Source organism: Ochotona princeps, chromosome 11, assembly GCF_030435755.1.
Source record: "Ochotona princeps isolate mOchPri1 chromosome 11, mOchPri1.hap1, whole genome shotgun sequence".
Classification (NCBI taxonomy): Eukaryota; Metazoa; Chordata; class Mammalia; order Lagomorpha; family Ochotonidae; genus Ochotona; species Ochotona princeps.
In genome coordinates, this window is record NC_080842.1 from 10,979,279 (window position 1) to 10,993,611 (window position 14,333).

A 14,333-nucleotide genomic window follows, 5' to 3' on the forward strand; every position below is an offset into this window, starting at 1 on the left:
TCCTGTAATCGGTATAACACCTCAAACTGATCAATCATGTTATGATAAAAACATCTTTAGCGACATAAGGCAATGACACACAGCTAAAAGTATACAATAGAACAATTGAGCCCACAATGTCTCCAAACATCCTGTTATGTGCGTACCTTTGTCCTGGAGCTTGCCCTAATATAAGTAATGTTTTCCTTAAGAAACAGCTTGATAATATCTTGGAACAGATGGCAATCATGGAAGTACAAAGAGTTTGTTTACCATGCGCCTCGAACTGTTACAACACATGAAATGACGCATTTTGGTTTCTCGCCACGGAAAGCAGAAAGTATATGGGGCATCTTCTAAAGGGAGACAAATGTGAATCCCCCGCAAAAAAATGGCTTAAAATTCCAACCTTATATTGGCACTTACATTTAGGGAAAGAAAACAGTTTATAAAAATTTCTGCCTTATATTGGCACTCATATTTGGGGAAAGAAAACAGTTTCTAAAGATAAAAAGAGGTCTATTGTAAAGGCCCTCTGTTTGTAGAATGGCTGAGTTGCCCTAATCCCTTTCACTGTCCTTTAACAAAAGACCAAAAAACAATTGCATCAATAGTAGGTGAAGGTGATGGTAATTAATGCATGGTTGATTTTAAGATTTAATAAAGAATCTATGGTATATGCTTTCATAAATTCCTTTCATTTATGAGTTTTTCTTTTAATTCTGTACTCTTGATATTTTAAGTAATGTTAGTTTGTGTTTAGTGAAAACCGATTTTGGATATAAGAAACCACTTGCCACCATGTAACTGCATGTGCTGCCAACCGTGGAGTTCCTGGCTTCAGCCAGGTCACTGCAGGTTTGAAAGAGTAATAGCTTGCTGAAAGTATTTTCTCTGAAGTAAAATAACAGTAAGATTTTTTAGGATTGATTTTGTAGTCATTCTTTTATAACGAAGTAAAAATGAAACAATTGGATGTTGTGCAAAAGCTTGTGATGATCTATGTGTAAGTAAAGAAGGTAACTTTCCTGCGTTGTTCATTATGAGCATCATGCCACAGTGGTCCATGTCTCCTCTGCCTCTCCTTATCTTCTCTTTCTTATTGTCTCGCTGATCCACGCATCCTTTGCAAGCTCTGAGTCAGCTGGAGCTGGTCTCCGGTACTTTCACTCTTTTGTTTGTTCGTTTGTTTGAAAGGGAGAGTTGCAGAGAGGAAAAGGGAGAGGGCAGGGGAGAGAGGGAAGAAGAGAGAGAGATCTTCCATCTGCTGGTTCACCTCCAAAACAGCTACAATGGCCAGGGCTGGGCCAGCCAAAGCCAGGAGCCAGGAGCTTCTCCCGAGTCCCCCCACATAGGTGTGGAGACAATGGCCAGGGCTGGGCCAGCCAAAGCCAGGAGCCAGGAGCTTCTCCCGAGTCCCCCCACATAGGTGTGGAGACTCAAGCACTTGAAGCACTTTCTGCTGCTTTCCCAGGTCCTTAGCAGGGACCAGGATCAGAAGTGGAGCAGTGAGGACTTCAGCCAGAGCCCCTATACGCAGTGGCTTACCGCACTGTGCCACAATGCAGGCAGAGCAAAGCAACTGGGTCACCACCTATAGACCTTCTAGTGGATGGAAGATCTCTCTGTAAACCTGCCTTTCCAATAAACATATATAAATGAAAGAATCCCAGATGGATTCATCTAAGACACTGTTGGGGGTGCATGCATCTTATATCAGACCTGGATTCAAATCCTGATTCCACTGCCAATTCCATGCCATGGGAGGCGGGAGGGATTACTCAAGTGCCTGCATCCTTGCCACCCACGTGGCAGCCTGGAGTGAGTTTCTAGCTCCTGACTTCAGCCTGGCCCAGCCTGGGCTGTTGCAGGCATTTGGGATGTGAACCAGCAAAGAATGGGAAATTCCACCCTGTCTTATTCCTCCCCTACCCCCATCTCTCTGTTTCCCAAATAAAATAACACAAAATCAAATTAAAATTTGAGAATCTAGTCAAAGGGAAAAAGAAGGCATGACAACAGAAATCATTTTATTGATACCAATAATCACAATAAATATAAAAAGACTCACTGAGATATGGACTGATTTTTTTTAATCTAGTTACATAAACAGTTTATAAAAGTTATACTTAAGGGGCCCCACATGGTAGCCTAGTGGTTAAAATCCACGCCTTGTACTCACCAGGATCCCATATGGGCGCCAGTTCATGTCCCAGATGCTCCACCTCCCATCCAGCTCCCTGCTTGTAGGCTTGGAAAGCAGTCAAGGACAGCCCAAAGCCTTGGGACCCTGCACCCGCGTGGGAGACCCAGAGGAAGCTCCTGGCTCCTGGTTTCAGATTGGCTCAGCTCTGGCCGCTGTGGTGGCCACTTGGAGAGTGAACCAATGGACAGCAGATCTTTCTCTCTGTCTCTCCTCCTTTCTGTAAATCTGACTTTCCAATAAAAATGACTAAACCTAAAAAAAAAGAAGAAAAATATTTTTAAAACATATCGAATTTAATGTAACAAAAATGGCAACAGAAAAATAAATCAGACAATCTCACTATCACAGTGGAATTTAAAGTGAAATGTCTTTAGAGTCCTAGGGACACTACCGATTATCCAAAAGACCGTTTTAAATTTTAAAGAGATATTACCAGCAAACCTTGCGTGTTAATCACACAGCCTGGCACTCAACAAGCTCACAAACACACTGCAGGTTTTAATCCCAATTTCAGGAACAAATAAAATGAAACCCAAAAAAAAAAATGAATGATCTGAAATCTTTTAAAACCTTTTATAGGAGGGAAATAAAGATGGAAAACTGAGTTCCCAAGTGGAGATAACCAGTTTTTCAAGCACGTGTAAAACACAGGAAGTTTCAAGCCAATTTCATAGAAAAATAATTAATTAATCCAGGAGGTGGAAGAGTCAGGAATCGCCAACCAAATGGGACTACGGTTTAAAGACTGAGCTAAAAATGCTTCAGGCTAGTGTTTTTCTTGGTATTTAACACGGTCCCTTACCATCTTTTCCAAAACATGCTTGCACACATGTTTTTTCTTTTTTTCTTTTCTGCTCCTGGCAATATGTGTGGCCCTTAGGAAAGTTACATTCATGGTGGTCAGTGTCCTCATCCCTCATGGAAAAAGTGCTGCAGACTGCACAGGGGCAGAAGGAAGGAATGGACCTGAACCCCAAACCAAATTCTCACCGTACTCAAAGGACCAAGGTGCTTGCTCTCCAATCCAGAGAAAGGCTCCATGGACCAGTCACAAGGTGGGAGAAGTAGAGAAAGAAGCCAAAGAAGGAGGCATGAAAATTAAACCAGCCTCAACACGGGGCACCCCCAAAGATCACTGAGTCTTTTGTTATTCTTCATGACAAAAGGAGCTATCTGTTGGTGCTGCCAGGTTTGAACACCTCCCAAAAGAGCAGCTTAGACCCACAATGGCAGACCAGTGCAGGAAGAACAGGCATGAGGCTGTTAGGATGTGGTTGGCTGGTGAAAGAGCAGCAGAGGCCTGGAGCTCCATCCAGGTCTCCCTTAGGAGTGTAGGAGGCTTCGCGTTTGGGCCATCCTCTGCTGCTTTCCCGGGCCCATTAGCAGGGAGCAGCATTGGAAACGGGGTAGCCTAGACTTGAACGGGCAGTCTATAGGATGTTGGCATCACCAGCAGAAATGTAGCCTGATGTGCCACAATACCAGCCCCAGGGACAGTTCTAAATCTGCCCATTAACAAGTAAACTCCTATCCTTTGATAGAAGGAGCACAAGAAAGAAATCAATGCATAAGAAACAATGCAGCAAGGCTTTCTATAGGAAGTCATTCATCCTTATAATATTGACATTTCTAGAAAAAAAAAAAGCAGCCCTGAGTTTAAGTTTTGTGTCCACAAGCTGCAAATATCAGCCTTCTCAGGTATTCAACAAGGACATGAACAGCCACCCATCTTGTAGCTGGGATTAACTGGGCTGACAGAGATCGTGGGGGCACGTGATTTCTCTTTGTTTGGTTGATGTCACCTGAACACATAATGAGCCTTTCAGAGTCAGAGAGAATTAGGAAGCCGTGTGGGCTGTGGGTCGACTCATGGCAACGGTCCTCATGGAGATGCTGGCATGCCCGGTTTCCATGGTTACCCACAAACAAGGCCGGTCTTGAAACCACACTGTCCCAGCTTTCTGAGCGAGGTTCAGTACAGCGTTGGGAGAGAAGTCCTCTGAAAGATGGAGAAGATGCAGGCAGCATCTTCTCAGTTGACCAGCACCACGGAAGGTCACTTAAAGTGCCTCTCCCAGCTGACTGTGTGATCGGAGCAAACGAGTGTGTTCTGGATCAGCCAATGCACACCTCAGGTTTCCTAGGCCGCCTCAAGGCTGGAAAAGACAAGGATTGCATTGCTTCAGGGATGCTATCCCACCGAGCAAGCACAAGGGGAACTGAAAAGAACTTAACCTTGTACCTCTGGAGAAGAAGTCTGTAGAGCAGACAGGAAAGTGACTGCCCCTTTCCCACGGAAGTGGCTCAGTGATCCCATCGCCTTGTCCCACCCAGGACAAGCTTGGTGTGCCACAGCTGCTGGGCAGGATCTCAGCTACAAAGAATCCACCCACACGCTCTAACCCAGGAGACAGCTAGAGTTGCAATTTGCCTGGTTCTCTACCCAGCAATATCTGGGACCCTCCTCCTCCCTGCCCATCTGGCCTCATCTCCCTCGCCTACCCACTCCATCACATCCCCAAGAGGTAGGCTCTTGAGAAGGTACCCCGGCCATAGTCTCTGATGCACTTGAAATCTTGAAACTTACACGATACTGACAATAAAGAAGTTTGTGGGCAAGGGAACATGCCTGGGGCAGCTGGTGGGCAGCAAGGTAGACCTGAGCTTCCAGGGAGGAGCAGCAAGACCCACCTCCAGAAGAAGAGCCAAGGACCCTGCTGTCCAACAGCGCCCCACACCGCCGTCAACTCGGTGTTCTGATCTGTAAATCCTTGGGAAGCCCAGCCACAGCGCAAGGGGCTGGTCCACACCCACATGCACAGGGACCCAGTGGTCTATGGCTTGCAGGTGTCCACCACAAACGCCAGTCATGAGCATCAGAGTCCCATCACCAACCGGCACTTCAGGGATAGAACCAGGAAAAGAGGGTGCCCTGCCTCCCCTCGACGACTCTTGCCCGCCCCTCTTGGAAGGCGCTTGCATAAACCTGACTCTACTATCCCTACCCTCCTTTCACTCCGCTGTAACTCAAGATGAGCTGGCAGAGGCTGGTGGCCATTCCTTCCTCAGAGTCTGGGGAAAGAGTGACCTTTGCCATGAGCTCAGTGATGCAAGCGGAAAATTCACAACTGTGGGAAGGGCCCTGGGTGAGGGTCTGGGTAAGGATGTGAACCAGGGGCTGGCCCTGTGGCGTAGCAAGTAAAGCTAACACCTGTGGTGCCGGCAATCCATATGGACACCAGTTCAAGCCCTGCTTGTGGCCTGGGAAGGTAGCAGAGGATGGTCCAAAGCCTTGGGACCCCTCCAAGACCCGGAAAAAGTGCATTTCTCCAGGTTTAAGATGGGCTCAGCAGTAATCATTACAACTGCGTAGGAAGTGAACATGTTCATTCTCTCTCTCTCTCTCTTCCCCCATCTCCCTCTTCTTCTCGCTGTAACTCAGTCCTTCAAATAAATAAATCTCAAAAAAAAAAAAAAAAAAAAAAACCGGACATGACCCACAGAGTCACAGACATTGTTTGAAATTCAGGTCCACCAATCATTCGCTGTGCAACCCAAGGTAAATGGCTTGACCTCTCTGTGTGCCTCCAACACCTGCCAAAAATGAGAAAATAATGGTCATGCTGATTTCATAGACTGCAGTTAAGGTCGGCACCAAAGCCCAGGGTATCTAGAACATGGAGATAAGGACTGCCATTTACCACACGGTTTTCTGGACTACTCCCCTGTGCAGACTCTTACTGGGAGGAGGAGTGTGTGTGTCTGAGGTTCGGTCTGGCAAAGGCTGGGACCGTCTCTTCTTGAGGCCCAAAGCCTTCGCTTTGGGTGGCGCCACCAGGCTCCCAGGCCGGCGCGCGCTAGGTGCTGCGCGGTCTGGGTGCGCTCCGCCCGCGCGCAGGGTGCAGCGGGGCCCACGCTGCGTGGCACGCGCACCGCTCCGTGCGAGACCGCGGGCCTGCGTGTCGCCCACACACACCCAGACACCAACCCCGCTTCACGGCTTAAAAATAGACATTCGGCGGCTGCGGCGGCGGCGGTGGCGCGGGAGGCAGTCATGGCCTGGGGGCTGCGTGCAATAACCACCTGCCATCGGGACTGAGACCCTGCTCAGCGCGGCGACGAGGTAGAGGGGCTATGGCGGGTGGTCGCCTTCCCACGGGCTCGGGGCTGGGAGTATAGAGAGAGCCTGAAACATAAGCGAGCCGCTGCGCGCTCTCCAGCGCGCCCTCCTCCGCGCGTTCGTTCGGCGGCGCCCGACTGTCTGGGTTGGCGAGTCTGGGGCGACAGCCATGAACCTGTTAGAACCGCGGCGACAGCTCAGAGTCCTGAGAGCGGCGGAGGGTTAGCAGAAGGCTAGGCCAGGAGGGGTACATTCCGAGACCGTGAGGGCGTCTCCGCCTCGCCAGGACATCTAGAGTTCCACGGTGAGCTCATCGGCTGTTCTTCCCGCTTCTCTTACTTTCGGCGTCACGTAGGCAGCAGGGTCTGGAAAGAAGGGAGGATGCTTAGGAATAAAAGTGATGGGGTCTTTCTAGGCCCCAAGAGACAGATGGGTGAGGATGATGATGTTGATGATGATGATGGTGGTGGTAGCGGTGGTGAAAAGGCGGATGAAGATGAGCAGTGCTGTTGGTACAGGTGCCAACAGCCCTGTGCTCCTTCTAACCCCACCGTGGCGGGGTATGTGTGAGATCTCTCCCTAAACACTCTAGGAATGCGGGGGTCCCTCCTGACTTGATGCTAAGACCCCCTGCAAGGGCTTGATCTGGGCTGTGGGGAGGGAGTAGGGAAGAAGGTGGAACGGGAAGGCGAACTGGAAGAGCCGGGCCCTGGTAAGAGTGTGGTCCTGGACGAAGATGGCCTGTCACTGGAGGAGAGGGGGATTAGATTGAGGTTGGTGGGCAGAGGGGAGGGTATTCTACAGGTTAGCCCATCCTTCCAAACAGGCCAGCCTAGACATGTGAGAGGAGGAGGGACGCAAAGGGGTTTTGGCCAAGTGGCCTGTCTGCCCGCGGATCCCAGGGCAAGTCTGCCAGGCTGACCCTTCCTGGCTCTGCCTTGTCAGGGGCTCCTTGCCCGCGGGTAGTGTGAGAGCCACCTTCCAAGCCCCGTAGCTGACTCCCACCAGGGGCAGCCATCGAGCCCCTGTGTGTGGCTGGTCCTAGCTTTTCCCTTTCCCTCCTGCTGTGCATTCACCCCACCTTTGCAAACACACACACACACAGAGTCCAGCCCTGTTCAACCACGAATGCTCAACAGAAGTAGTAAGGTTTGATCAGTGTCCTGGTGCTGAGCCAAAGCCTCGTGGTTTGCCTGTTGTGCCCAAAGATCAGTGTCTTCTCCCACTAGGTCTTGCATTCAGCAGGTAGCTTCCCCAAACTTACTCTTTCTCTCTCTGGCTTGCCCCACCCTGCGCTGCTAACACACACACACACACACACACACTTTCCATAACTGGCTTATCTCCAGGGCCAAGGAGGCAGACCTGGCATATGTCATGGCCCCAGATGCTACTGTCTGCCTGCTAATTCCCTCTGGATGGATTTCCAAGAAGGCCCTAGCCCCAGCCCGGATCCGTTAGACTCTTCTGCCGACAGACCCAAACTGTCGGGGCTAGCATGAGCCCCAGCAGTGGGTCTGGCCACCCTGATATGCCAGCGAGGTGTGTGTGTGTGTGTGTGAGAGAGAGAGAGAGAGAGAGAGAGAATGAGAGAGAGAGAGAGAGAGAGAAAAGAAAAAAAGAGAGAGAGAGAGCAGTGGGGGCTGGGCAACTCACTCTTCCCGTAAACAAGGGCATGTGACTCTCCTACCTCCATGCCTGGCTGAGTAAAATGAGCTTGGCCATTGCTGGGAACAACAGCAAAAAAAAACCGTCCTGAAGCCCTTCCCCCAACACCCACTCACATTCCCCTCACTCAGGAACCTGCTTGCCCGGGGCCCCGCCCAGGACGTCAGTCAAGAAGCCACAGCTACCACCCTGGACTCACCCAAGCCTTGTCTCTCGCCCCTGCCTCTGCCAGCACCTGGCCCCTCGTGCCCTCAGCCGCCTGGAAGATGTGCCCTGGGAACTGGCTCTGGGCCTCCATGACCTTCATGGCCCGCTTCTCCCGGGGGAGCACCAGGTCTCCCGTCCGCCCCCGAGGCAGCCTGGAAGAGATGCCGGCCATTCAGCATCCCTTCCTGAATGTCTTTGAGCTGGAGCGGCTCCTCTACACCGGCAAGACAGCCTGCAACCATGCTGATGAGGTCTGGCCAGGCCTCTACCTTGGAGACCAGTATGTACGGGGCACCCTGGGACCATGGCTGGACCTGTGTGTGTGTGTGTGTGTGGAGGAGGAGGAGAGAGGCAGGCAGGCAGCAAGTGTGTGCTGTTGGTTCTGTTGGTTTTGCACTGTGGGGACCCAGGAGGGAGGAGGAGGCGGCAGGGAGGGGCTATGGGGATTGGGGGAGTGTGGGCCGGATGGGTAGTAAGGTTGTCTGTGTAGTAAAGTCCGTAGGCAAGGCCGGCCCAGTGTACCAAGCTGGCCCTGGACATGACGCCCTGTGCTTCCATCCCTCGTGCCATATGGCTGCGGGCAGAGGCCACTGCTGGAGCCAAGGACAGGCATGAGGCCTCCTGAGACCCTGTAGTGCCTGCAGGACTCAGCACATGGCAGGGATGAGGGGACAGGACCCCCAGAGGAAGGACAGCCCCCTTCCTCATCCTCTCCCGCCAGCCACCCAAGGGCTCGGGAGTGTGCAAGGCTTGTGTTCAGTTGCGTTTTCTCTCTCTTGCTCCTCACAGCTCTTGTGAGGTAGGTATCCCACGGCCCTCGGGCTCCAGATGAAGCAACTGAAGCTCGGGCAGGTCCTCAGTAGCAGAGGCAGGACTTGGGAGGGTCTCCTTGAGGAGTTGGCTCTCAGACAGCACACTGGCTCTGAGGGGCATCTACCATTCAGCTCAAGGGGTCACTGGCCGACCGAACACATGCCGGTCGCGCCATATAAACAAGGCACTTACAAGTTGCAGGATAACTGGCCAAACCCGTGAGCACTCTGGTTCGCCAAGGAAGCGTAGAGGAACTGGGTTAGAGCCACGGCAGCTCAAGGTTAAATGTGAACAAGTCCAGCAGCCCACGGGTAGCCCCGTGCGCACAGCAGCATCCGTGCCTGTGTGATCTCCGAATGTTTGAATACCCCAGAGACAGTTCTCTCTCTTAGATAAACTCTGCTTGGTAGTCCTCCTGGCTGGGAACTTGGAGTCAGCTTCCCAGTGGCGTCCTCCAATCCCAGTTCTACCCTTAAGGACTGTCCCCACAGATCCGGCCACACCCACTTCTTCCCACTGCTGGCCTCTGCGCCCCGTACCTTCCTTTCTTCAGACCCATCGTCGCCCCTACCCTCAGCTCCTTCCCCTCCAGGCCAACAGGCAAGGACTGGCTGCTTCCTTTCACCCTGTGACAGCGCCTGGAGCCAGCAAGGGGCTCCTCCCCCTGGCTGCCCCCACCGTCTCTAACCTCTGTTCCACGCAGGGACATGGCTAACAACCGCCGAGAGCTCCGCCGCCTGGGCATCACACACATCCTCAATGCGTCACACAGCAGGTGGCGAGGCACCCCCGAGGCCTATGAAGGGCTGGGCATCCGCTACCTGGGCGTAGAGGCCCACGACTCGCCAGCCTTTGACATGAGTGTGCACTTCAAGACAGCCGCCGACTTCATCCACCGGGCCCTGAGCCAGCCAGGAGGTAGGTGAGGGGAAGGGGCCTCAGACAGCTAGGGAGGAGCCCTGGGCTTCAAGGGTGGAGAGAATTTTTTTTTTTTAATTTGTGTATTTATTTGGAACCAAGAGTAACAGAGAGAGGAGGGGACAGAGAGAGCAGGATCTTCTGTCTGCTGGTTCACTCTCAGGGCATGCTGCAAGAAACAGGACTGGGACAGTCTGCAGCCAGGAGCCAGGAGCGTCATCTGGATCTCCCACTTGGGTGACAGGGCCCAGGCCACTGAGCCATCTCCTGTTGCTTTTTCCAGACCATTAGCAGGGAGCTGGATCGGAAGTTAGAGCAGCTGGGACTCAAACAGGCTCCCATCTGGACTGCCAGTGCTGCAGGTGCCTATGTTTCTCAACCTTTTAAATAAAACAAAAACAAACAAACATTGCAAGAGCGGTAAATCTGTTATCCTGTCAGACTGAGGAAACCACATGGAAGTCAGGATGACTTTGTGTTACACACGGGCAGAGGCTTCACCCACTCCGCCACAACACCCATCTCCCTGGAGGACAGATGTTAGCTGCAGGATGACATGCTCATGCTACAGCGTTCAGGACAGGAAACTGTCCCCTCAGCCTTGGTGGGTAGAGGGTTAAGAAGATACAACTAAACATGTATGCAGCGGTTGAAGGGAGACTGAAGAATGGCAGGGTTACACAGAGGGTGTCTGGGCTGGCGTTGTGGCATAGCAAGTAAAGCTGCTTCCTATGATTGCCCCTGTGGGTACCAGTGGTGCAGGCAGCTGACTGGGGACTGAACCAGTGCATGGAAGATCTCTCTCTCCCTCCCCCCATCTCTCTGTCTCTCCTCTCCTCTCCTCTCTCTCTTTCAAATCAATCTTGAAGGAAGGAAGGACAAGACAGACAGGGAGTGCTGTCCCCTGAGCACCCAGCAGTGCTCAGCTCAGGCGTTACCCTGTGCCAAGGCCAAGTTCATACCAGTGCGGGTCAGTGAGCTGCTCTGTGTCCTCTCCAGGTGGCTCTGTCTCCTCCCCCCCACCCCCCCGGATGCATACTGCCAGCATCCCTTGCCGGGACCCCTTGGGTCTCTGCTCACCTCCACCGGCTTACCCCCAGGTGCGAGGGCCTCCCTCTCCTGCCAGCTTCCAGCCCTGTCTCCGTGCCCCCTTCACAGGGAGGATCCTGGTGCACTGCGCCGTGGGAGTGAGCCGCTCTGCCACGCTGGTGCTGGCCTACCTCATGCTGTACCACCACCTCACCCTCGTGGAAGCCATCAAGAAGGTCAAGGACCACCGTGGTATCACCCCCAACCGTGGCTTCCTGAGGCAGCTCCTGGCCCTGGACCGCAGGCTGCGGCAAGGGCTGGAGGCGTGAGGGGCGGCGGGCAGGGGAAACCCAGGCCAGGTCCGCAGGTGGTAGGAGAGCCAGGGCACGCATCCCCTCCAGGAGGCAAGAGAGAGGCCTAGGCCACCACTGCCCTTTTGTGGGAGGGGCTGGGAGTACAGTGGGCACCAGATGGGGCCTGCCTGGGGCGGGAGACAGCCAGGCTGCTGGGGTTCCTGCCTGCTGGCTCGAAGGCATTCCTTCCCCTCTCTCATTTCCTCTCTCTGACCAGAAGGCAGCGAGCGCCTCCGTCCAGTGCGAGCGGGCAGGGGAGGGGCGTGGAGCCAGAGCACAGAGACAGCGGGAGGAGGTGATGTGAGTGAACCGCTGACAGGAGAGGCAGAAAGCCAAGGGCTGGTTACTGCCAGAGGAGGTGCGTGAGGGTTGGCATTGTGCCCGGGGGCACTGCAGCAGCTCGTGGCCAGAAAAAGCACTGGGGGTCTTGCGATGGTTGCTTGAACACTGGATACAGATATCTGAAGGAAAAATAAAGACGATGGACATGCAGAGCGAGTCCTTGACGTCATTGACAGGTGGGTGAAGTTCGCCTCTCCCCCTGAGACTCTCCCCGCCCCGCCCAGCCTCGCTGAGGATAGCCACAGCTCCTGACAACCTCCTGTCCGTGCCCAAAGCCTGGCACCAGCCTCTGAACCTCCCTGGATTTTTACGGCGCCATTTCTCCCTGCTCCAGTTCCCGTCCTTGCCGGGAGCCAAATCTTGAGCTGCTATTTCCAGTTAGTCCACGAGAGGGAAGCAGAGGACCAGAAACGTGATGTTGGCAGCATCTTTGTGCTTGTGCTTCCAATGGCAGGCACGACTCCACCCCTCCAAGTCTCCACCCCTCCATCCTTCACCCCTCTAAGTCTCCACCCCTCCATCCTTCACCCCTCTAAGTCTCCACCCCTCCATCCTCCACCCCTCCACGACTCTGTCCCTCCACCCTTCCACCCTTCCACCCTTCCACTGCTCCACCCTCCCGACCCCATCCCCTCCACGTCTCCACCCCTCCAAGTCTCCACCCCTCCAGGTCTCCACCCCTCCATGACTGTACCCCCCCACCCTGCACACCTCCCCCAGCCTCCCAGCCTCCACCCTCCACACTTCCACTCTCCACCTGTCCACCCCTCCATCCCTCTACCCCTCCACCCCTCCACCCTGCACGCCTCCCCCAGCCTCCCAGCCTCTACCTTCCACCCCTCCATGACTCCACCCCTCCACAACTCTACCCCTCCACACTTCCACCCCTCTACCCTCCACCCCTCCCCAGCCTCCACCCTCCACCCCTACACCCTTTACGTCTCCACCCCCCACTCCTCCAAGTCTCCACCCTCCACCCTCCCCACCCCTCCATGTCTCCAGCCCTCCACCCCTCAGGCTTAGAGTCTGGCTGTTCACCTGCTTGGCTGTGTAAGAAATACCGTTTTATTTTGAAGAGATCATCCTGGTGTCTATGTCAGTTCCTCAGTCAGATAGGATAGCAGAAGATTGCTTTTAAATGTTTTATTTATTTTCATTTTATTTAAAAGACTGAGGGGCTGGCACTGTGGCATAACAGAATAAGCCTCCACCCGCAGCATTGGCATCCCATATGAGCACCAGTTCAAGTCCAGCTGCTCCACTTCCCATCCAGCCCCCTGCTTATGCACCTGGGAAAGTAGGGGCCAAGTGCTTGGGCTCCTGAACCCATGTGGGAGACCCAGATGAAGCTCCTGGCTCCTGGCTTTAGCTTGGCTCAGCCCTGGATATTGCAGCTGTTTGGAGAGTAAAACAACACATGGAAGATCCCTATCTCTGTCTCTTCCCCACCCCACCCCACCCCCGTAACCATCCCTTTCAAATAGGTTTTCAAAATACAAGACTGAATGGTCTTCCATCAGCTGGTTCGTTCCTCGAAGTGTCACAACAGTAGTCAATGGCTTGAAACACCATCCGGGTCTCTCCCAGGGGAGCCAGAGGCACAAGCCGGTGAGCTGTCAGCTGCCAGCTTGCAGGAAGCTGGATCAGAAGTAGACAAGACTAGGGGTCCGACGTAGTAGTCCTCACCTTGAACGCCCCGGGATCCCATATGGGCGCCGGTTCTAATCCCGGCGGCCTTGCTTCCCATCCAGCTCCCTGCTTGTGGCCTGGGAAAGCAGTCAAGGGTGGCCCAAGGACTAGAGACCCTGCAGCCAAGTGGGAGACCCAGAAGATGCCCTGGTCTCCTGGCTTCAGATTGGCTCAGCGCCAGCTGTTGCAGCTGCTTGGGGAGTGAATCAGCGGATGGAAGATCTTCCTCTCTGTCTCTCCTCCTCTCTGTATATCTGACTTTCCAATAAAAATAAATAAATATTAAAAAAGAAATAATAGAAGTAGAAGAAGAAGACAGGACTTGATCCCACGGTCTTCTATATGGGAAGCGGGCACCCCAGGGAACAGCTGGACTGCTGTGCCGGGTGCCTGCCCCAGGTACTCACCTGACATCAGCTCCAGCCTAAATCTCCTACAGGTAGGGTTTTGTGTGTCCCCTGATGCCAGGGTGTTAGGAAGGGGAGAGAGAAACATTTTCTCTTCCACTCTTTTCGGCTTTGCCCCTGAAGGAAGTTACATGGCCCAACAGTCACAAGCAACAGTGTGTTCATTTATTACCCCACCTGCCAATGGCCACCACGCCCCTTCCTTTTCACTAAAGCGTGTTCTTGGGGCCAGAATGTCGTAAGGCCACCACCACCTGTGACACGGCACCTCTCTTGATGCTTTCAACCAACAGTTCTCACTGCATCTGAGAGATGGCACGAGTCACACCCAGCCCTACCCACCAGCCTTCCCTTCCCAGCTGTAGCAAGCAGAACTCGGGGTCTCTCAGGAGGCACAGGTCTTGATGTTTCTGGCTGCTCTTGTCGGAGGGGAGACCAGCCAGAGCTGCTGACTGAGACGGCAGACAGTTTTCACAGGAGAGGCACAGACTGCCTAAGACATACAGCGAGACCCTCTGAGCACCATAGCTTCCAACTAAAGTTTGTTGGTTCCCCATCAGAACCATGGGCCGGAGAACTTGCCGTTTCATGAAAAAAAAAAT

At 53.3% G+C, this 14,333-nt stretch overlaps 1 protein-coding gene across 2 annotated transcripts; it reads left to right on the forward strand.

Annotated features, from left to right (window-relative positions):
• The first annotated feature begins 6,201 nt into the window (after positions 1–6,201).
• On the forward strand, positions 6,202–11,544 carry DUSP26 (dual specificity phosphatase 26). 2 transcript variants are annotated; one of them, XM_058670404.1, is made up of 4 exons: positions 6,202–6,308; positions 8,206–8,460; positions 9,697–9,911; positions 11,070–11,544. In XM_058670404.1, the coding sequence occupies exons 2-4, from the start codon at positions 8,240–8,242 to the stop codon at positions 11,267–11,269; spliced, it is 636 nt and encodes a 211-aa protein (XP_058526387.1). In that variant the 5' UTR covers positions 6,202–6,308; positions 8,206–8,239; the 3' UTR covers positions 11,270–11,544. The 2 variants fall into 2 exon arrangements, with proteins under 2 accessions (XP_058526387.1, XP_004592765.2); XM_004592708.2 differs by lacking the exon at positions 6,202–6,308 and having other exon boundaries at positions 8,122–8,460.
• The last annotated feature ends 2,789 nt before the right edge of the window (positions 11,545–14,333 follow it).

Bases quoted from the DNA above. Each gene is read 5' to 3' on its own strand.
- DUSP26 (XM_058670404.1), top strand. From the start codon at position 8,240: ATGTGCCCTGGGAACTGGCTCTGGGCCTCCATGACCTTCATGGCCCGC. The intron at 8,461-9,696 runs GTATGTACGGGG...TGTTCCACGCAG, and splicing joins GGCCTCTACCTTGGAGACCA to GGACATGGCTAACAACCGCC. The intron at 9,912-11,069 runs GTAGGTGAGGGG...CCCCCTTCACAG, and splicing joins GGCCCTGAGCCAGCCAGGAG to GGAGGATCCTGGTGCACTGC.